Source organism: Panicum virgatum, chromosome 9K (assembly GCF_016808335.1).
Source record: "Panicum virgatum strain AP13 chromosome 9K, P.virgatum_v5, whole genome shotgun sequence".
Lineage (NCBI taxonomy): Eukaryota > Viridiplantae > Streptophyta > Magnoliopsida > Poales > Poaceae > Panicum > Panicum virgatum.
The window spans coordinates 15,129,957-15,151,680 of NC_053144.1; the positions used below are offsets into that span (position 1 = coordinate 15,129,957).

The 21,724-nt window shown below is 43.0% G+C and overlaps 2 protein-coding genes across 4 annotated transcripts; one reads left to right on the forward strand and one right to left on the reverse strand.

Moving 5' to 3' along the window:
- Window positions 1–4,336: 4,336 nt before the first annotated feature.
- LOC120650320 (calcineurin B-like protein 3) lies at window positions 4,337–11,035 on the reverse strand. Its single transcript, XM_039927397.1, has 8 exons — window positions 10,559–11,035; window positions 10,346–10,428; window positions 10,179–10,238; window positions 9,468–9,576; window positions 8,635–8,687; window positions 7,328–7,408; window positions 6,287–6,399; window positions 4,337–4,791 (listed from the first exon to the last, which is right to left on the reverse strand). Exons 1-8 carry the CDS (start codon window positions 10,677–10,679, stop codon window positions 4,734–4,736), a joined length of 678 nt encoding a protein of 225 aa, XP_039783331.1. The 5' UTR covers window positions 10,680–11,035; the 3' UTR covers window positions 4,337–4,733.
- An 8,238-nt stretch (window positions 11,036–19,273) lies between these two features.
- LOC120650321 (zinc finger MYM-type protein 1-like) lies at window positions 19,274–21,523 on the forward strand. 3 transcript variants are annotated; one of them, XM_039927398.1, is made up of 4 exons: window positions 19,274–19,671; window positions 19,753–20,507; window positions 21,072–21,220; window positions 21,299–21,523. In XM_039927398.1, the coding sequence occupies exons 1-4, from the start codon at window positions 19,283–19,285 to the stop codon at window positions 21,317–21,319; spliced, it is 1,314 nt and encodes a 437-aa protein (XP_039783332.1). In that variant the 5' UTR covers window positions 19,274–19,282; the 3' UTR covers window positions 21,320–21,523. The 3 variants fall into 3 exon arrangements, with proteins under 3 accessions (XP_039783332.1, XP_039783334.1, XP_039783333.1); XM_039927400.1 differs by having other exon boundaries at window positions 19,753–20,520; window positions 21,115–21,220; window positions 21,299–21,522; XM_039927399.1 differs by having other exon boundaries at window positions 19,753–20,635; window positions 21,024–21,220; window positions 21,299–21,520.
- The last annotated feature ends 201 nt before the right edge of the window (window positions 21,524–21,724 follow it).

Genomic DNA, 21,724 nt, shown 5'->3' on the forward strand with positions numbered 1-21,724 from the left:
AAAAGTTGCCCCATATTTATCCCTAAAAATCCAAACATGTAGGTAAATGTGACCTTTTATTCCATTTGCTCCTTTTTTACCCATTTACCCCTTGGAGGGTGTCAAATTGGGATAAAATTGGGTACATGGGGAACGTATCTAGTGCAAACCACAGTCTTCGTGAAAACCCATGCAAACCATGGCAAAAAAGTCATCTAAATTCACTAAATAAATCACACATGTAGATGATATGATTATACATAAACTTGTAAAATATCTTGTCAAAACCAGACTTCGTTTGTGAGATATAAAAATAACAAATTTCTAACAAATCATCTGGACAACTTTCTGCCTTGAAATTTGTTATTTTTATATCTCACAAACGAAATCGAGTTTGGACAAAATATTTTACAAGATTGTATATCATCATATCATATACATGTGTGATTTTTTTGGTGAATTTAGATGATTTTTTTGACATAGTTTGCACGGATTTTCACGAAGTTGTGGTTTGCACCAGATATATTCCCATGCATTGATTGCTATTTCCAACCACTTTTACCCTCATTTTACCCCTAAATCCAAACATACTATGGAATAAATTAGTTAGGGGAAAATGTGAAATGTAAAAAACATTTAGCTTGGGGTAAATCTTTACACCTAAGGCTAGTTTGGCAGCAGGTGGTAATTATCCCAGGGAAGAAAATCCCTCACAGGGAAATTTTTGGACCACCGATTTCCCCCTCCACCACAGGGGAGATATCCCCCGAAGGGGAGAATCTCCCTGCTGGTGTTTGGAATGTTTTCCAAGGGGGAGACAGCCACAGAGATCTCTTTCCATTGTTTTGGATAATCCAAGGGAGATTTGATATATATGTTTTGAAAAAAATTCAAAAGCTATGAAAAATCATAAAATGCATTATGCATATATACGTAAGAAAGTAATATACACATCTAACTCAAAAGCTATACAAAAGTTTAACTCAAGTAACATCTAATATCCAGCTAAGCAAATCCTTTCATCATCACATCACAGGTCATCTCCGCTCTCACATCCGACATACAATAAAAAACAAAATGGATCACAAAAAACTTTGGCCCTAGAGCAACAATTTAAACCTTCAACTCTTTTTTCACAAGCTTCACATTGCCCTTGCCGCTTCACATTGGCCTTGAACTTCTCTGTAGAATCAGTACAGCAATGGTTGAATGTTGTTGGCGTCCCTAGGACCTCACTGAACTTGGGGAACTTGGGTACAGTCGACTGATCAACTTGCATGGCAAGAAAAGATAGTAGTTACGCATGCTACCGGTAGTCCAAAAAGGTCATGAGTGCAACGGCAAGACATGAGTGAAAAGATATCAAATTTAAATAGTATGAGCCACTATCAGCAGCCTGAAAATTGTACCATCCTTCCTGACAACTCCAGCAGGTACTTGCCATCACAAATTCATCAAAAGGTAAGCAAAATAACATTAACCTGACATACAGCTTTCAAGCTTTGTGCTACTAGAAATAGCTACTCAACCAGTAGATCTGTTAATCAAAGATCTTACAACTAGCTAGTGTGTTAGCTAATGGTGAGTTGTAATTGTGTATGACAGTTTGTAATAAGTCCTATAAAAGAACATTAAGTATTGGATCTTGAGATCAGCAAGAATAGGATCTACAAGACATCTACAAGACAGCATGTGCAGATATTCAGAATTTAGGAAAAAGATAAGTGCAGATACTTGTGCAGATAAGCTCACACAAGAATCACAATCATGGCAAACAAAAGGTGTTTAATGCAACACTGGTCCATCCGGCTGGTGGGACTTCTTTGATAATGCAATGAAATTCTATAGGAGAAATCTGATGGTGTTCAGTGAAAGAAAGACCATGGGACTAATAAAATCAATGTCAAAACATCATGTGCTAACTGCTACTCCATATTGATGTTCTTCTCATGTCTAAATTAATTGTGCATAAAGAAATCATCCCCAACTACTCCATACACTTTGCTGATGCACTATGGTAGATACTGCGTTGCTGACACTACTCAGGAACATGAATGCAAAAATTAAGATTCAGGAATGAGAAAGAGGAACTTGCACAGCTGCAGTATAAAAAAATAAGGCAATGCGCTTCAAACTTGAAGCCGTATTTGCCATGGCACGGATACTGACGCATCACTACCAAGTCAATGCTCACTCCTAGGACCAAATCCCTCAGGTTGTCCTTCAATTCGCTCATGACTGCAAGCCTACAACTCTTCGTCCCCAATATCTACAAGAACCTGTGTGAGTTGAGGTGGGGAGAAACCCTAGCGGGCAAGGAGATGAGGGCGGAAAGCGAAGATGCTGGACTCACCAAGCAGAGGCGGAGGCCCTGGCTCACAAAGGAGGAGCAGCAAAGGCGGTGACGGAGGGGGTGGGGGATGGATCCATGGCAGCGGTGATGGGGATCTCATTCGCGACGGAGTTGGGGGAGGAGATGTGGATAGAGGTAGACTACCCTGCGAAGGCGGAGGTGCTGGCGTCGTGGTGGTGGTCTCCCTCCCGGACAGGACTACGGAGGGGGAGGTCGCATGGGAGTCGGCGGCGGCGATCTCGCCATGCATCACAACTCGGCGAAGAGTTGTGTGAGTGCTGGTGCCGGAGTGGTATGAGATAAAAATACTATTGGCTGGCTGGTGGCTGGAGGTTGGTGCTAGAACTGCGTAACAAAAAAATACTGTTGTGTGGCTGGAGGAACAAATAGCAAACAGAGTGAGCAACGACGAGAGGCGAGGGGTCAGGGAACCGGGGAAACGTTCCCGACCTCATGTGTCGTGGATATGTTCCCCGTGGAAAACGCAGGGAAGCGGGCTGCTATTCCATGTCTCGTGGGCTTCCAAAGGCCTTACAGATTGTCCCAGGGAAGCTTGCCCCCGCGGATTTCTCGCACCGGGAATTGACGGGGAACCCGGCGGGGAAATGGGCTTCCCAACTAGCCCTAAAATCCAAACAGGGCCCAAGTTTCAAGTGCTTGCCTCGTTCCGATCTTTCTGCTTAGGCAAATCTCATGCTTCTCATTCCGTATAATTATATTAATCCTATTTGGATTTGCTTTCGCTGCTGCTCTATTTGATTAATTGATGCTGTAGGATAGTCAGCTTGTGGAAAGATAATTTCACAAAAAGCAAGCCCTGATGTAGTATATGGCAGTATGGAATTGACACGGAGAAAAACTACTGAATCAAATACAGCTACACAACATTGTTAAGCTCTTCAGAAAATTAATTAGCACCGTGCCACCGTACTCCTTTTTTCATCTTCTTGTTCAGTGGCTAGTTCAGAAAAACTATTGAATTATACTTGCCGGTGTGGATCTTCAATTGCAGTTACTTGGTTCGGCTACGTCTGAAATTGAGGTAGAATGCGGGTCGCTGCATTTCCCTGCAAAGAAAACCGCGGTTGCGGATGGGCCTCTGGCCCAGCAGTAGCTCCCGAGGACGAGAGATTGCCGGCGGGGTTCGAGCCCTCATCCCGCATCTAGGTATTGAGGTGTGTGCGTGTGCGTCTTGAGACTTCTCATGCAGTCTCGTCTGAGCTGAGTCCGGTCAGCATGAGTGTTAAAATTTTTTACATGACTGCTCAGTGTTACTGGGTGCTTAAAAAACTGCAGCTCCAGCTAACGCGGGACGGGCAACCGCAACCCGCCCCACTTGCAATCAAAGCTGCCGAGCCGGACACACCGAGACAGGTGAGATCGGGAGACGCCCCCGTGTATCATGAACCATCCGATCTCAAACCAACGCCTCAGATCCTGCAGATATTGAGGGAGAAAAATAACTTTATGTGACGTTTGGATATCGGAAAATGTAGGGTGGGCAAAGGAAATAAAGGTATGAGGATATCTTATTCTTATCCCATGTTTGAATTAAAGGAAAATCTGCAGGTGCAGGACTTGGACTTCCATGGTTTGAGGCTACACAAGGAAGACCTGAGCACGTTCACATGAGCAAAAGAATACTTCCTTGGCTAGATCTTGGAAGATGAAAGTATTGTTTGCCCAACACAAGTTTAGCCTGGCATGAACTACCAATCGTGCAAAAGTGCAATGCCCCATCAGGTTTGATATCCTTGTCCAGCTGACCTTTCCTTGCCGAACACAGACAGGTTGTTCTTGGCAACCGAACACATTGACCTGTCCTTTCCAACCACTCCAGTGACCATGCCATGCGCCCATCCGATCAGAAAATAAATTTCGACAAATCTGAGTACGAGGAAAAACTGACTACAACCTCCACATGAATCGAGCAAGTCTCAAATATAACTCTCAAGAATTAAGCAGAACAATAAGGTACCTGTTCTAAAAAAAAGATAATCTCCATTGTAGGTATGATAATAGAATTAATTGAATCGAACTTGTCTCCAGCAGTCATTAAGCATAAATATACAACATAATACTTTCATGAGTAAAATACAATTCACTAAAGGCGAAGTTCAGCTGCAGCTTTGTACACCAAGAAACATTGAGTTAACAACCAAATTCAAAAAAAAAAGAAAGAAAGAAGAGGGTGGGGAGGGGGATTTCAGCCAGAATTTTGAATAAAAACAAGAAACGAAGCGTTATTAACAACAAAGGTTTGACTTCTCGAAATGATCACGCAACTTCTGAACGCTATGGCATATGCTGAACCTTCAAGCTAACATTGGAAAGCTTGCTTAACAAAGCACTGGGACTACCTTCTGATCTTTCATTGGGGCAAAAATACGATCTCATAGCTTCATGTATCATCAACCTGAGAATGGAAGACAAAGCTTGGAAATGTAGTGGTGATGTCCCTGCCCAGCGACATTATGATTAGAATCTGAATGTAAACTTTTGAGCTAGGAAGAGAACAGTAAAGAAGCAAAAAAGAAATAATTATCAAGACCGAGTGAGAACATAACAATTTTTCATCCCTCAAAGTTAAAAGTAAAAGGTAAAAAGATATGAGATGATGACTAGATGATGGTTTGGCTTGTCCCTTCAAATCAAGCAGTACCACAAAACAGTTTGGTTGAAACTGAACCATTAACACTAATTCCTAAATCATGATTCAGAGCATGTGCCTTGAGTGATAATTAAAGGCCAGATGCCATGGAGAAACCAAATACATGGCTTCTTTTTTTTTGTCGATGATGTTATGGCCATCGTTCATTACTTCAGCGTTGTCTGAATTTGATATGTCAGCGGAACCCTTCCTATCCTCGACAACTTCAGAATTACCAAATTAGAAAAATGTTTAGGTATGCCAATCAGCTGCTTGTCCAGAGGATCTGCTGCCTGCCAAAGTTGTCTAAGTGGAAAGGTGATTTACTCTCACCAGGTGGAAGACAGTGGTCAAAGCATTCCCTTCAGCCATGGTGATTTATCAATTATTGGCTATGAAAAATGCATAAATGGGTGATTAAAGTAACTTATGACTAAGTCAATAAGGATGGCATGTCCTCTTCATGGAATAAAGTTTGTCTGCCGACTGAAGTTGATGACTTTGGCGTCCCAGATCTTTCGATAGATCATGGTTATGCGCTAAGATCGGGATGGCCGCAGACCGTAGTTCAAGCTTCATTTCTTCCTTTTCCTTTCTCCATTCATTTTTATTTGTCAAAGAAGTCCTTGGGAAAATTTGTCAAAAATGGTCCCTAGGTAAATGTTTTCTATGTCTAGAAAAGTTATATAAGATGCATCAGGTACAAGATACTGCATGTGTAATGCAGCAATAAACTCTGCTGTCTTTGTAAAAATTGCAAGAGCAAGTCATAATTCTTCCAGTTAGTCCCAGGAACAACTGACCCATTCAGGCCCACAGGACTGTCCCAGGCCAATGAAAAGTCTAATAATGAATAAGGATCTAAAGCCTAGTTGGATAGGAAGTCTAAAGGATCCCTCTAAAATATGGAAGGTTAGGATAGGTTACTTAGCAACCCACTTAGAATCTCCTCAAAATATATAGAAGCCTCCTGTACCCTTTGCAACATAAGCATAGGTATAGATCGAGGGCTTTTCCTTCTCTCTGCCCCTGGTTTGGGCACCAGCACTCTGTGGCTGCCGCTCTCCTGCACTCCCCGAACCCTAGGTCGCCGACCACCTCCTGGCCACCGCCTTCCTCTATTTATCCCTCAATTCTCCCACAAATCCCAGCTCCAATCTCTAAGAATGTATGCACATAACACCAGGCTTTATCTCAAGTATCATTCATCAATATCAGTACGTTACAATCTAGTTTCAGGAAAAATAAACGACCAATTAAAAAGTAAACAGTCAACTGTGCACAAACAAGTTAGCATTTCTTACTTGAGGTACTGAAGTGTCATGTTCTTTAATAACGAGGGATGCCTCAGTACTAGATTGCGCCATTCTTCTTTATCGATTTTCCCATCGTGTTTTGTGTCTGCTTCCTCGAAAGTCTTGCAGAATGAGAAGAACACAAATTAAACAAAACAATACAATTGCACACAATGGGTCAATCAGTTTGCATTGTGCTAGCACTTGTTCAACAATGTGCTATTACAAATCCACCTTTTGCAAAAGATACTTTATAGTAACAAGTAACTAGAATGTTTTGAAACTACGTCATAACCCAAGTCTGTTAACTTTCCTAAAAAAAAAACCAAGTCTGTTAACTCAATCAACACTGCAAATCAAACAGGCACTAGTGGTTATAGCCATCCATTTGTGTTATTACAAAAAAGTGTGTTCAATGTATCAAATAAAAAGTAATGAACACAACCTAACAGCTTTATTCAACAAGCATCAACATATATTACTGAGTGATGGCCTCAATTTAGCGTGACAGGTAAAATCATGTGTCAACAGAAAGAGCGATGGCCTCAATTTAGCGTGACAGTAAAATCATGTGTCAACAGAAAGATTATGTTATGGTCATTCATTCAAAATGACACTACCTTATAGAGAAAAGGCCAAATAGCATTGCTTAAAGGAGGTTAGTGTGTAAGGAGTTCAAACATGAATTGGGGTGAGAGGATATCAGGGACTAATTCTTCTTTAATTAACAAAAGGAATACAACCAAAAACAATACTAATGTCATTCTTTTATTACCTAACAGGTAGATCCAACAGAATTACGGATTATATAGTCCAATAACTTGACAAGATTAGAAGACATCAACTTCTACCAAGATTAGCAGACAACAAACTAGGAATCCTCTACTCCCTTGCCATAAGGTAATGCTGCTGTCTAGACTTCCTTCTTGATCTAATTTCAAACCTCCCCTAATAAACTAAAAACGCTTAATTGGCTACAGATTCTAAATGGCAAAAGTAAATGGCTAGGCTGCCTACGCAGTATGTGAAAACAAAACATTTGAGGTGCACCTTGTCAATGATGCTCTCAATAACTTCATCTGAAAGGTTCATTCCTGACTCAGCAAGTGTAGCAACAACCATTTGCTTAACCTAATAGCAAAAAAGAACAAAATCATTAATATACAGCGTGAAAAAGATGATGATCAGTGCATTTCTTTTATAAGCAAGCATAAATAAAAGCACAGGAAAGTTATTCTGCTGAAATGGAAATAACAGCAACTTTGAACAACAAAAAAATGTACTTCCTCAGCCAAACAGAAAGTGGGAGTGTAACTATGCAATATATGTCTCCTAAACCATGCCAATCTATGGAAAAATTACAAAAGAAAAACAACCTGACCTAGATTTAATTTTCACTGTATGTTGGAGGCAAACTAGTTCAGCTCTATAGACCAACCAAGCTATTTTGGTAGACCAAACAAATCCACTTCCAACAACTTTACCATAACACAAGCCCACATCAGCACGAGACAACTGGTTGGCCAAGTGACAGCAGTCAAATTAAGAGTTAAGACCCAGCATGGTAAAATTTCAAACAAATGATATATTAGTGGGGGGGGGGGGGGGTAAAGTGATAAAAGAGCTGCAGGGTTAAATCAAACTCTGACATACTTCCAGGTGCAGCGTTAAATCAAACTGACATGCTTTCAGGTGAGTTATTGCAATTATGTCTTTATTTGTAAACCCAGACCAAGCCACCGCATGCTGTTGATGTAAATATGCGGCCATCTGTTTCGTTAACACCTCCCACATTCTATGTTGACTGAGCCTCCCTTAACAAGCATGACAGGGACCCAAAGCTCCTAACCTTTTTATCCACAAGTTAAAACATAACCCCCCCCCCCCCCCCGAAACCCCCAACCAGCAAAACCAAAAAAAAATGAGGGTGAAACCAGTATACAAGCAACAACAAAGTCTTGTCCCAGGGATGCTAGGTAAGGCTAGAGATGAAATCCAACAAAAAAAACAAGTATATAGGATGGACACAAAAAGGTTGGGTATCAATTTGAATACAAATCTGATTCATGTTAACCAAGTCCATGGCAATAAAAGTTTGGTACCCAGTATTTAACCGGATATAATTGGGTGACTGTTCGGTAGTTCTGGATATATGTGACCATCACTGACTAGAGAAGAAAAATGGAAAACAGAAACTGGTCAAATGCAGAACAAGAAAAAAAGAAAACTGAGTTGAAAAGAAAACAAATGGAAATTGACAGGGTAGATACCCAGTGTACCAGCCAATCACCCAGGTTGTTAGATGTGCTACCTAATAACCCTTATCCTACCAAAACGTTATGTTTAGTAGCAAATACCTCTTGTCTTTCAATGAAGCCTTGTTGCTTGAGGTCATATAGCTGGAAAGAAACTGCAAGGATTGTAGAGACAACTCTAAGATTTTCCCCCCCTCAGTTACAAACATATAAAGAACAAAAGCAAGAGCAATACAGATAGGGCACGAATGTGTACTAAAAACAAACATATGGAATTCTCCTATTTTTCCGCATCAATGTGCAGGATCAAAGAACCGAGAGAGTTGCAGCCCATATTGACATTCCGTCCAAGAAAAACCAAATATTTACAGATAGCATGATGGCCCACATAAGGGAAAACTTCAGTATGGATTACGACTAGTAGCTTCTTGTTGCACTCATAAGTCTGAATTACTTGTCATTTCAGCTAAATGCACACGGACCGAGGCAGATAAGACTTTGCCAAATGCCTGACATGATTTACAGCTAACATCTCTAATAGCACTATCAAACAAATAATGGATAATGCATTTGGTGGCAAATATTGCATCAAAATCCTCAGCATCTACATGCAAGGCAGAATCAAATTCATAAACTGGAGATTACTTAACTACTTTTGCAAATTAATCACACTAGGTAGCAACTAATCTTCACTTTGAGTTGTTGCAATGCAACTAGTTGTCACATTCTGGCAATTTATTAGTTGTTCAAATAACTAAATTTTTCATGCAGAATGGCGGCAAAAATGAGAGGTTCTTCTATAATAAACCATGTTCATGTTACTTAAAGGTATCTCTTTGTTGTTTTGAACAGAGCACATAGTGTGTGGTTACCCTAGTCTATTGCTTTATTTTGGACTCAGCTGTGGAAATGCCCTAATTTTTTTGTGAACTTACAGTCAATCTTCTCATCAAGAGGAGCGTTGGGATGGAATACTGAAAGCGCACGGGCAAATTCCTCGAATCCTAGAATTCCGTTGTGTTTTGTGTCAAATAAATCAAATACCTGCAAGAACAGGGGTAATGGTAAGGGCAGTGTATTGTCATACAAGATGACATAAATGTTATGTATCAACATCCTTCTGACTTGAATACTTTTCATACTGGATACAGTTACTTACATATAAACGCAGCATGCATATATGATTTTTGCAAATTCTGATTGGAGGGCATATACTAGGGTTTAGATGGTACAGATGGTTCGGATGTGAGTGACTGTGAGCATGGGTCATGTTTTTGTGGAGAAAAAGGAAATTTTAGCAATTGTCCATTATGTTCTTGGCATTATAGCTTCAATCCATACATGATTATTTTTTAGCAACTTGTAGTGGACATTCTACCTGCTTGTTTCACTGATCATAGGGGAGTGATGAGAAACAAAATACAAGCAAAAGATGAACGCACGAATGAAAAAAAGACATTGCAGAGAAACTTCACATGCTAAGACAACCTACACTCCCAATCAATGTCAATTTTCCAGTTCCCACCAATCCCCAACCCCAAGATCTCATGCTCCAGAGCATTGAGGACCAATATGCAAAACAGCGCTACAGTATCAACAAGTACACTGAGCAAACAGTGAAACAGAAAAATGCAATGTAGTCTTACACGATCAGCAAATAGGCTCTCCTTCTTACTAGTCTTGAACAACGCCAACTGAAACTCCTCCTGCCATGCCAAGACAAGATCATCAGGAACCAATAACCCCTCAAGATCATGTGTATAGACACACATCGTTCTGTTCCCGAGAAAGTTCCCGGCCTTTACCCACTAACCTTGTTGATCAGCCCATCATCAATCACGGCACTGCTGATCTTCTTGAACAGCTCATACAGCGCCTCGATCTCGCTCACGCTAACTGCAAGCACAGCCGCACACGCAGACCACGCCGTCAGACAAAGAGAACACAACCGGTAATGGAATCGATTGCGCTGCTCGGGAAGGAGCGGCGGCGAGGCGGGGGGAGCGAAGTAGCGGCCTGGACGTACAGACGGTCTCCCGGGCGAGGACCTCCGGATCCTCGAGGCCCTTGGGCTGCTTGAGGTCGATGTCGCAGCACTTGAGGAGCACGCCGCAGAGGTGCTTCACCCCATCCAGGCACTGCAACATGGTGACGCCCGCCTCCTCCGCGAGCCAGGTACCGGCGGGCGGGGAAGGGATCGAGGCGGGGAATCCCGATCAGCGCCCGGCGGCGGAAAATCCCGACCGGATTGGGGCGGCAGGCGCGGGATCGGCGTGGCGGGAACGGATCGAGGCGCGCGGTTCGACGGGTAGGGTTTGGAACGGGGCGGAGCCCGGGGCCCGTCGCGGTTGGCCGCCGGAGGAGGGGCTCGGGTAATCGCCGCCGGCGGGTGGTGGTGCGATCGCACGGATTGGGGACTGGTGGAGGTCTTCGCGTTTGTTTTTTTTTTCAGAAATTCTTTCCTTTTTTTTGTTCTCCTCTTCGGTCTTCGGTGCCTCGTGCTGCGAGCCTATTTTTTCCCCATCCTCTTGTTTTCTTTTTTCCTGTTCGGCACGTGAACCAGAAATGGACGGAGGGAGATGTCTTTGACTTCCTGCTCCCTGATCCAACGGCTGACGGTGCTCGTTCTAATTAACCACGTTTGATCCGGAGACCGGAAGGTGGTCAACTAGCCCAAGCTGGATTAAGTTGCAATTCATATTTGGCGTTCCAGAACTTACTATGGTTAGTTTCGAATTCGTGGGATGTTTGGTTTCACAAGTAAAGATTTCTCACCTTTTAGATTCTTGTTTGGTTGGAGTGGGTTAAAAAACAACTCCACCTCATCCGTCGTATGCACGTATACTTGGTATAAAAAATATGAAGAATATTATTGTTGTCCTAAAGTTTTTTGGGATCAAGTCGTGATGGACCACCTCATCTATCGTGACTCGTGAGTGGGTGATTGCCAAACTAAACACTTAAATTGTTGTTTGTCGGAATGCATCTACGTACCGTGTGCGCAGAAAAAAGAGCCAAGTGTTGTGTGAGCTAGGTGTTGTGTAGAGTCAGGAAAGAACAAATTGTCAATGGGCTAGCAATGTGTCTTTGCAAAAGGGTTAAGTTTCCGTTACAAACTCCAAAACACGCACAACTACCTTGCAAGTCTATGCAATGCCCTCCCCCGTGTTCACTTCTTAAAAGCGAGTTTTAGTCTAAAAAAACTAAAAAGCATATTTTTGACCTTTAATTTCGTTGATAACATCTAGTACCAGTACTGCAAAACAATTAACATAATTTCACTTGGAGAGATTATGATCTACTTTACATATTTTGTATACGAATTTGTATGCGATCTAATTATTAATAGGAATTTTTAAGCCCAATCCTTTCAGATCGAAAATATCTCACAGAGAAAATTAATCATTCTTACGGGTAATGCCAATTTCATTTTTCAAACTTAGCTGATCTTATAAAAAACAAATACTAGTATATAAGAGCATCTCCAATAGTGCCTAATATTTATAGGCCTAAAAACATGAGATTAGCACCTTCCCAAAAGATTTTGGGCTCAAGAAACAGTCTTTTCTCCAACAGTAGCCTTTTTTGTCGCGAAAGCCTTAAAACCTGCCATGTCATCCTTGGAAGTGCGCAATTTTTTTAAAAGTATGGCCGATGCAAGATCATAAACCTGAATCCTGCTAGATCAGCAATCCTTTTCTTTTGCCACTCTACAGGTTTTTGGAGCTAGTACGACAGCACTACTCAGTAGAAATCCTCTCCACTTGAACTCAACGAGATATCAAGAAGTGCAAATCAAAATATGTGCGAGCTATTCAATTTGGAGTGAAATGTAAGCTCTGGAAGGGAGGTCACCACGGCCTGAACGGAGAGGACAAGGCTGCAAGCTCGATGAAGAGGACGACACAGCGGCCTCGACGTGGGGAGGACGCCTACGACTTGGATGGAGGGCGGTGGCGACGCCTGATGTGCGGCGGCCGCGGCAATGCATACAGCAAACTTGCAGGCCGGCCTCGACAGATGGGAAACAGGCAGCGGTGGCAGCTTGGGAAGCCAACAACGGTGCCTCGAGAACTGAGCAGCAGCATCCTCGACGCGAGGAAGAAAGGGTGGGGGCTGCCGATAAACACCTGCGCACAAAGATTTTTCTTGGGATCTCCGCGAACGTCGGGATTGGGCGCGCCGAGAGTAGGCCGAAATCTGGGACGCGATGGGGGAAGTATTGGACGCGCGGAAATTTTGGGAAGATTTTTGGGCTACTGTTGGAGCACGAAATTTCTTCTGCATATCCAAAAATTGATTTTAGGAGTTAGTTTTGGACATTCTTGGAAATGCTCTAAGGTGAGAAGGCGACGGATCCAAGACGGCTTCTATATCCCTTCCGGAAGATGGATAAGAGAGATATCTGTAAAGCCCACCAAAAATAAATGAAGCCCACAACCCGTCACAGCCCAGTAAATGCAACATCACCTCCTTCCGGTGGTCCGCGCTCTGCGTGCATGCAGGACATGGGACAACAGCCGGCCAACAGCAGAGTAACCAACGTGGAAGTGTGTTTTCATTTCTTTCCCCTCAAAAAAATATAACGAATTTCCTACAATAACCGTCGCATCGAATTTTTGGACATTAATTATTAAATAACAACGAAATGTGCTACAGTACCAAAATTCAAACTTTTTCGCGAACTAAATACCGTCTAAAGTTTTTGTAGCCTGATATATTAAAATATTAAACTAATGTAGTCAACATTTTAAATACTAGGCTCAACATTTCTTTAAATTGAGTTCAACATTTTAAATAATCTAGTTCAACATTGGTATGAAAATGTTAAAGAAGCATATTTGAAATGTTGAGATAGCTCATCGAAAATGTTGACTTTTAAAATATAGCAAAATATATTTATATTGGGTCTCAATATGTTGCATTAATTCTCAAGAACGCAATGATTTAAATGGATTCAAAAATAAGTTCACCGTTTGAGAGAAAGCATATTTTAAATTTGAAACCCCAAAACCACTTACACTTACTAGGGTCTCACACGTGTCCAGGTCACTATCTCAACCACGTGATCTCTCTCCAACCGGTTGTAAGGTTGTTGCCCTACTGCACATGCGTAGGGTTCAGACCCAACAATGGAAAGCACTTGCACGAATCACAAACATTAAAAGATGTATAAAAAATTTTCTTCCGAAAGATATATAGAATTTCTGGTCCAGGGCCCGAGTCCCCAGTTGGCCCACTTGATGCTGAACGTACCAGCTAGCAGCCACGATAAGATAGCTCCCTGGCGAAGCGCTCTGGTTCTTGTGGGCTACAATCCCCACTTGGGCCCATAAGAACCGATCGACCGGCCAGTCGAAGGGGGCATGCCTTATGACTTTAGCCCAAGAGACTGTAGGGCAGTAGGTCTGTACCAAGCCCGACTAAGGGCTTTGACTGGACTCAACCATCCACGTGGCCTTATCCCCAACCGAAGGAGCGGGGGTTGGCCGGACACAGCAGGCTAACACACCCGCGTGGATGGGCTCAGCAGGATAAGGACGGACGCCCCAGTCAAAACTGTCATACAAGCCAACCACTCCCCACGGGAGTAACTGTAACACTCCAGGTGTTAATCACCTATAATCAAGATTAATCACGGGCTTAACTAGTTAATTAGAGACCTAATCCTTCGAGTACAAATCGAGTCACCAAAATCGACTCAAGTTCAGTCCAATTTTCTGGAGCCTGGGAAAACCCGAATACTTTGGGTTTGCACCCGGATATTCCGGAATTACCCGGATACTCCGGATTTGTTTCCGGATAGTCCGGATATGGAGTTTCTATATCACGTGTCTTAGCTCTTGCACTATTTTTAAACATTAAAACATCAGCTCTTCTCTATTCCTCACTCCCTCACGCTCACCCTCACTCTCTCACGTCACTCTCTCCCTCTCTCACGTCCACTCCCTCCCTCACTCTCTCCCTCAAGTGCTCTCCCTCTCCCTAGAGCCCTAAACCCCAAATCCTCCACCCCAACTTGAGCTCAAGGCCAAGAAGGCTTCAAGATGGCGAGGAGCATCTTCTTCTCCACATGTTCCTCCCCGGGAAGTCTTGGGTTTCAAGTTCTTCGCGCGGGAAAAAGCTCGTTCAAGGTATAGGAGCATCTTCTTCTCCATATGTTCCTCCCCGGGAAGCCTTGTCTCAGGGTATAGGCGCCACATCGAGCCCACCGATGAGAAACCTAGTTAGCTCCTATACCTGAAACAGGGTAAACAACAAACCCTGAGCAACTAATACTCAGCAAGACTTACCCGAACAGTGGGTATAACTTAACCCACATCTCTAGACACACAAGGCTTTTGGCTGGTGGTTATTTTGTAGAAAACAGCAACTAAAGTAATTCCTTAATTTCCATATTTTAGCTCCAGATTCTATATAAATTAACTATAGTCCAATATTTGCTTAAACCAACTATAGCAAACATAGTGGTGCAATCCGTAATAATTCAATGTGTTCATTATCATATATAAATAAATATACTCATCATTCCATCATAACACTACGTTGCGACGCAGTGATCAAGGTGCTCATATCCGAGAGCGACTGACGGCGAATCGATCCGATTTAACCTTGCAAGGTGGACCTAACCAACACGGCACGTATTTGCCCCGTCGGACTATACATGCCAACCATTCCCCTTCCCGCCTCGAACTACAGGACCGCCCCACCAGCGTATAGTCAGCCGAGCTCAACGAGAGACCACCAAAAATAAATACATACTTCCTGATTCTTCGCGACTACTCGACTTGCCCTAAGGGTGGGAAGGAGTCCTATACTTTCGAAGTAAGGCAGTACTAGGCTTACCGGTTTCGACTACCTCCTACTCCCGGCATGCGGTTAGTACAGTTCAAACATAATCAGTAGGGCCAACAACGGCTCGGTCCTTAATCGACACAGGCGGAACTACACCTCTCCCGCCCGGTCTCAAGCTTCCATTTATATCAAATCCAACAGCTCGGAACCGGATTATAAAATATTATATATCTCGCGAGTAACCGGAAATCACTCGACTTCTAATCATCCTATTTCTCGCGAGTGCAAGAAGTCACTCGATTTCTATCAAGAACTATTAAGCATAGCATTTCTATCGTCCTATACATGCTAGTATAACTCAGGGAAATCTAGGGATCATACAACTAGGGTTCCAATCAACTCCTGAAACATAATGCACAAGTAATAAATACATATATAGGCGTTATAATTTCAAATAATAGGATGTGCACCGGGGCTTGCCTTCGGGCTGCTGCTTGACACTGGGCTCAGCTAGGCCTTGGGCCGGGTGCTCAAAATTCTCCTGCTGAACTTGCCCCCGCTGCTCCTGTGGCCCGGCGATCACCTCGTACACGGCTCCTTCGGCGGCGGCATCTACACGTATACATATGACATGAGAATGCATGCAGTATGATTTGTACTTTGAAACAAGCCTAAACCGTATACACAAACCACTACTCGAGACAACCCGACGCCCTCAATTCTGCAAACCCAGAATATCCGGATTAATACCCGGAGTATCCGGACTCCCAAGTCCGTAGTTTCCGGGCCTATACCCGGAGCTTTCCCCGGAGTGCTCCAAATCCGGAGTATCCGGGCTTATACCCGGAGTCTTCGGGCCCGACATCATTTTTTCTACCAAGAACAAAAAATCTCATGGTGGAAAAACTAGCCCACCAAAATTGAAACCCTTTTGAATCCTAGTTCAAGGATGCATAAGGAGATGATTGACCAAAGAAAATCACTTAGAACCTCATAGAAAGATAGATCGGGCCGGCACAAATTGGAGTACCTTGAACGAGCTTTTCCCCGCGCGAAGAACTTGAAACCCAAGACTTCCCGGGGAGGAACATGTGGAGAAGAAGGTGCTCCTCGCCATCTTGAAGCCTTCTTGGCCTTGAGCTCAAGTTGGGGTGGAGGATTTGGGGTTTAGGGCTCTAGGGAGAGGGAGAGCACTTGAGGGAGAGAGTGAGGGAGGGAGTGGACGTGAGAGAGGGAGAGAGTGACGTGAGAGAGTGAGGGTGAGCGTGAGGGAGTGAGGAATAGAGAAGAGCTGATGTTTTAACGTTTGAAAACAGTGTAAGAGTTAAGACACGTGATATAGAAACTCCAGGTCCGGACTATCCGGAAACAAATCCGGAGTATCCGGGTAATTCCGGAATATTCGGGTGCAAACCCGGAGTATCCAGGTTTTCCCAGGCTCCAGAAAATTGGACTGAACTTGAGTCGATTTTGGTGACTCGATTTGTACCGAAGGATTAGGTCTCTAATTAACTAGTTAAGCCCATGATTAATCTTGATTATAGGTGATTAACACCTGGGGTGTTACAATAACAATTCTTTCTATTGCCGCAGCAGGGAACACTATCTACCTGCTTGTTCTCACAAGTGGATGGAGCTGGCAGACATCATCTTAGCGCCACCAGCACGGTGACATCATAGTCATACCGTGGACACGCCATTACCAAATTGGAATGATAGGGCACTACCTGAGTGACCGCCACGCCCGTACCTGCTTGCGGGTCGACCACTCCGGCTGACGAAACACAACGTACAGGTACGACCGACCCATAATGAAGGATGAGGATGGTGGCCGCCCGTATGGTCCAACTAACAAGATTGACGACTCCGACTGGAAGAGTAGGAAGCCCCGACTGACGGAGCAATAGATCTTATCCCTTCTACAATTTTCTACTAGTTTCTTTACTAGTTTCTGTGTAAGGAGCCACCCCTAACTATAAAAGGGAGGGTCCTCCACGTAGGAATAAAAGAAAACAAGAGTACTGAATCTAGCCAGAACCAATTCGCACTCACTCGTGAGCTCGTAACTTCCCAATTTTTTTGAGCATATAGGCTCGAGCAACACAAACAATCAACCTCCAACTGGACGTAGGGCATTCAAGACTGAATCAGTATAAATCTCGAGTCATTATGTGCTAGGTTATATCTGATCATAACGCGCGACAAACGCTAACGAGTAGGACTAGCAGTCAGCTATTTCCGGAAGGTGATGCTAAATTTCTATTGTTGGGTTATCCATCTTGGTCATGGAATTAAATCATTTGGTTTGGAAGTTACCTAGATTTTTGGATTTGGATTGAATAATGGAATTTCTTACAATGTCTTTCTTTAGATTTGATGTTAATCCATCATTACCCGATCCAGGCGTGATGATGAGTGTGAGAACACGCGTGCAAGACTGCATTACTTTATTGATAACATGTATATATAGTATATACATGGATAAATAGGACCCCTTGAGACAAACATACAATAGCGTTTCGGGCGAAGGCAGCGATGGGTCAGGGGGGGCTCGAGCCTCCCCTACTCCCACCGGAGCCATAGAGCCCCCCTAGAGCCCCTCCATGGATTTTTGGTGCTAGATACAAGTGAAGGAGGGGCTAGACGGAGGTTGAAGACGACCAGCGGTGGGTCAGGGGGGGCTCGAGCCTCCCCTACTCCCACCGGAGCCATAGAGCCCCCCTAGAGCCCCTCCATGGATTTTTGGTGCTAGATACAAGTGAAGGAGGGGCTAGACGGAGGTTGAAGACGACCAGACGTTGGGTTGCTCATTGCTCACGAGTTGGGCCGAAATGTAACATGGCGACCCATGAAAATTTGTAGCCCAAGGCCCAACCGCACAAATAGTAAACCGGTCAACCCTAATCCAATCCCAATCCCATCCATCGTGCATCGGGGGCTCCCAGGGGCAGCGGCGGCGCACTTCGCGCGAGCGCGACCACTGGCCGGGGGCGTCGCGCGTCGGCGTCGGCAGGCACACACGGGCGCGGCGAGCCGGCGAGGCCGCGATGGGGTGAGCAGAGCTGCAGAGAAGCTAGGCGCCAGCCGCCAGGCGGGCTAGGGCCAGGCGCCGCGCGCGGCAAGCGGCAGACCAGCTGGGAGCTGGCCAGGCGCGGCGAGCGGCAGGTGGCCCGCGCCCCGCGGCCAGGTGCGGCGAGCGCTGCGCTAGTGCGGCTGTGCGGCCGTCGCACGCCTGCACGGACGAGCGCTGCGCGGCTGCAGACCTGCAGTGTTGCAGCTTGCAGGGCACCACGCACCTGACCAGAGGCCAATCAATTAGGTGAAGTGGTGAACAATTTAATTTATTTTTTTACTTAGCTTTTTGTCTCATTATCCGTGAGTTTATGATTCAATTTTCATTTTCAATAATTCAACATATTTGATTGGTATGACAGATTTTAGAATGTCGAAAAGAACCATACACACATACTTTTCAAGTTCAAGTGCTTCAACTCCACATACTAATGAGGGCACATCTCAGTCAAAGAAACCTAGAGCAGAGTTTAGTCAATCGGACTTAATTGGGGACCCTGGAAAGCGCAAACCTATTGATGATTATCAACCTGAAATTAGAGATCAAGTAAAGAGGGCATATGCTTTGAATGGACCAACTCAACCTCGTGATATCATATTTCCTCGTAAATGGATGAGTGGTGAATTTAGATCTTTTCAGAAGACTTGGTATGATGAGTTTGATTGGCTAGAGTATAGTGAGTAAAAGGATGCAGCTTATTGCTTGTATTGCTATCTTTTCTTTAATTCGGCAAAGCCTAAAAAGTTTGGTAGTTCGGTCTTTGCACATCAAGGTTATGTGAATTGGAAAAAAGCTAAGGATACTTTTAATAACCACAATGTTTGCAAGACTCATGTAGAAGCTAGGCTAAAGTGTGAAGACTTTATGAACCAAAAGACAAATATGGGTAGAAAATTAGTTCAAATTAGCAAGGAGGAAGAAAAACGTTATGAGATTCGATTGACAGCTTCCTTAGGTGTTGCAAGATTTCTCATAATGCAAGGGGATGCTTTCCGTGGACATGATGAGTCTTCTACTTCCCTTAACAAGGGTACATACAGAGAAATGATTGATTGGTACAAAGATAAGGTTGAGATAGTGAAGGAGGCATATGAAAAAGGTTCTAAAAATTGTCAAATGTTATCTCCTGATATACAGAAGGATCTTACAAAAGCTTGTGCAGAAGAAGTCACGAGTGTCATCATGGATGAGATTCGGGGTAAAAAATTCTCAGTGCTTATTGATGAGTCTCGAGATGTATCAATAAAGGAGCAAATGGCAGTGATTCTAAGGTCAGTAGTTGCATTTTTGTGTCTAAGTTTTTACCTCTATTTCTACAATTATACTAACACATACTAAAATTTGACATGCAGGTTTGTGAATGATGAAGGGAAAGTGATGGAGAGATTTCTTGGACTTCAGCATGTTCAGAGTTGCACAGCTATTGCATTGAAAGAAGCTTTGGTCCGTATGCTTTCAAGTCATAATTTGTCAATCTCTATGCTTCGTGGGCAAGGGTATGATGGAGCTTCTAATATGAGAGGTGAATTTAATGGGGTGCAGAAGTTGATTCGTGATGAGAATCCTTATGCTTTCTATGTGCATTGTTTTGCCCATCAATTGCAACTAGTGGTTGTTACTGTTTCAACATCTAGTGCAGATATTGCAGATTTCTTTAACTATGTTCCTTTAATAGTCAACAATGTGGGTGCATCTTGTATGAGAAAGAATGCTTTACTTGCAAAGCATCATGATGTGTTGCTAGAAAAGATTGAGAATGGTGAGATTATGACCGGAAGAGGTTTAAACCAGGAAAGTAGCCTAGCTAGGCCTGGAGATACTAGATGGGGTTCACATCTTAAAACTTTGCTTCGCATTTTGGTGATGTGGGAGGCTATCATAGATGTCCTTGAGATAGTGAAGAAAGATTCTATTAAACCAGCATGTAATGGTGGAGCTTTAGGTTTAATTGGAAAAATGGAGAGCTTTGATTTTGTGTTCATCTTGCATTTGATGATAGAATTATTGAGCATGACAGATATTTTGTCACGTGCTTTGCAAAGGAAAGATCAAGACATAGTTGAAGCAATGCATTTGATAATGGATGTGAAAGATGGCTTGCAGGATATGAGGGAAAATGGATGGGAACCATTACTCAAAAAAGTGAAAACTTTCTGTGAGAGGAATGAGATTGAAGTGCCAGATATGGATGATGAAATAAATGTTAGAGGGACATCTAGACGTAGAAAGCAAAAGGTAACAAACATGCATTACTATCATGTCGAGATTTTTCTTGTCGCCATTGATGCCATCTTGACTGAGCTGAATCATCGGTTTAGTGAAACTAGTTCAGAGTTATTAGTATGTATGGCTTGTTTTAACCCACGGAAGTCCTCTAATTTCGATGTGGATAAACTTGTGAGACTTGCTGAAATTTATGCTGAGGATTTTGATATTGGTGACCTTACTGTTTTGCCAAATGAACTTAAATCCTTCGTCAACCATGTTAGAAGAACTCCAGAATTCCTTGGATGTACTGAACTTGGAAAAGTTGCTGAAATTATGGTCAAGACTAATATGAACACATCTTATCAGCGGGTTTATCGTCTCATTGAGCTAACCTTGATACTACCAGTGGCAACAGCTTCAGTTGAGAGGATATTTTCAGCCATGTCCATTATAAAGACAGATTTGCGTAGTAAAATGGGTGATGAATGGCTCAATGACTTGATGATATGCTATAACGAGAAGGAGATATTTAGAAAGATTTGTAATGAAAAGATCAAAAAGAGGTTTGAAGAGATGAAGAAACGTCGTATGTTATTGCCTAAAAAATTAATGGTAAACTTTGTTCTATTTTAAATTCACAATTTTGATGTCCATATATATTTGATTAATTAATTATGTCTATTTCTGTAGATTGCTTCTTCGGATGAATAATGGGTGTCACCGTCGGGCGGCGTCTATTAGTTTCGTAATTTGGCTTTTCGGTATGGATAAACCGCATTCTTTAATTTTCATGCTGTATTTTGTGTTTTTTATTGTCCATCAATGTTTTAATATAAGACTACTTCAAACTATTATATTTGTCTTTCGTGAGGTGTCGTAGTGGTGCTATGTCGTTGTGGCATTTTTTTCTCAGCCCCTCCTAAATTTTTCCTGGCTTCGCCACTGAATAGCGTATACCACTGGACTCCATTCTCATGCTACTATGACTGTGTTTAGTTCACGAAAAAATTGGGTTTTTGTACTGTAGCACATCTCGTTGTTATTTGACAAATAATGTCCAATTATAGACTAATTAGGCTTAAAAATTTTATCTCATGCTAATCAGTTATACTGTAT

Bases quoted from the DNA above. Each gene is read 5' to 3' on its own strand.
- LOC120650320 (XM_039927397.1), bottom strand. From the start codon at position 10,679: ATGTTGCAGTGCCTGGATGGGGTGAAGCACCTCTGCGGCGTGCTCCTC. The intron at 9,577-10,178 runs GTAAGACTACAT...CTGTTCTTGCAG, and splicing joins AGAGCCTATTTGCTGATCGT to GTATTTGATTTATTTGACAC. The intron at 7,409-8,634 runs GTATTTGCTACT...TTTTGCTATTAG, and splicing joins GCTTCATTGAAAGACAAGAG to GTTAAGCAAATGGTTGTTGC.
- LOC120650321 (XM_039927398.1), top strand. From the start codon at position 19,283: ATGGGTAGAAAATTAGTTCAAATTAGCAAGGAGGAAGAAAAACGTTAT. The intron at 20,508-21,071 runs TGAGGGAAAATG...TAAAGACAGATT, and splicing joins GAAAGATGGCTTGCAGGATA to TGCGTAGTAAAATGGGTGAT. The intron at 21,221-21,298 runs GTAAACTTTGTT...CTATTTCTGTAG, and splicing joins TATTGCCTAAAAAATTAATG to ATTGCTTCTTCGGATGAATA.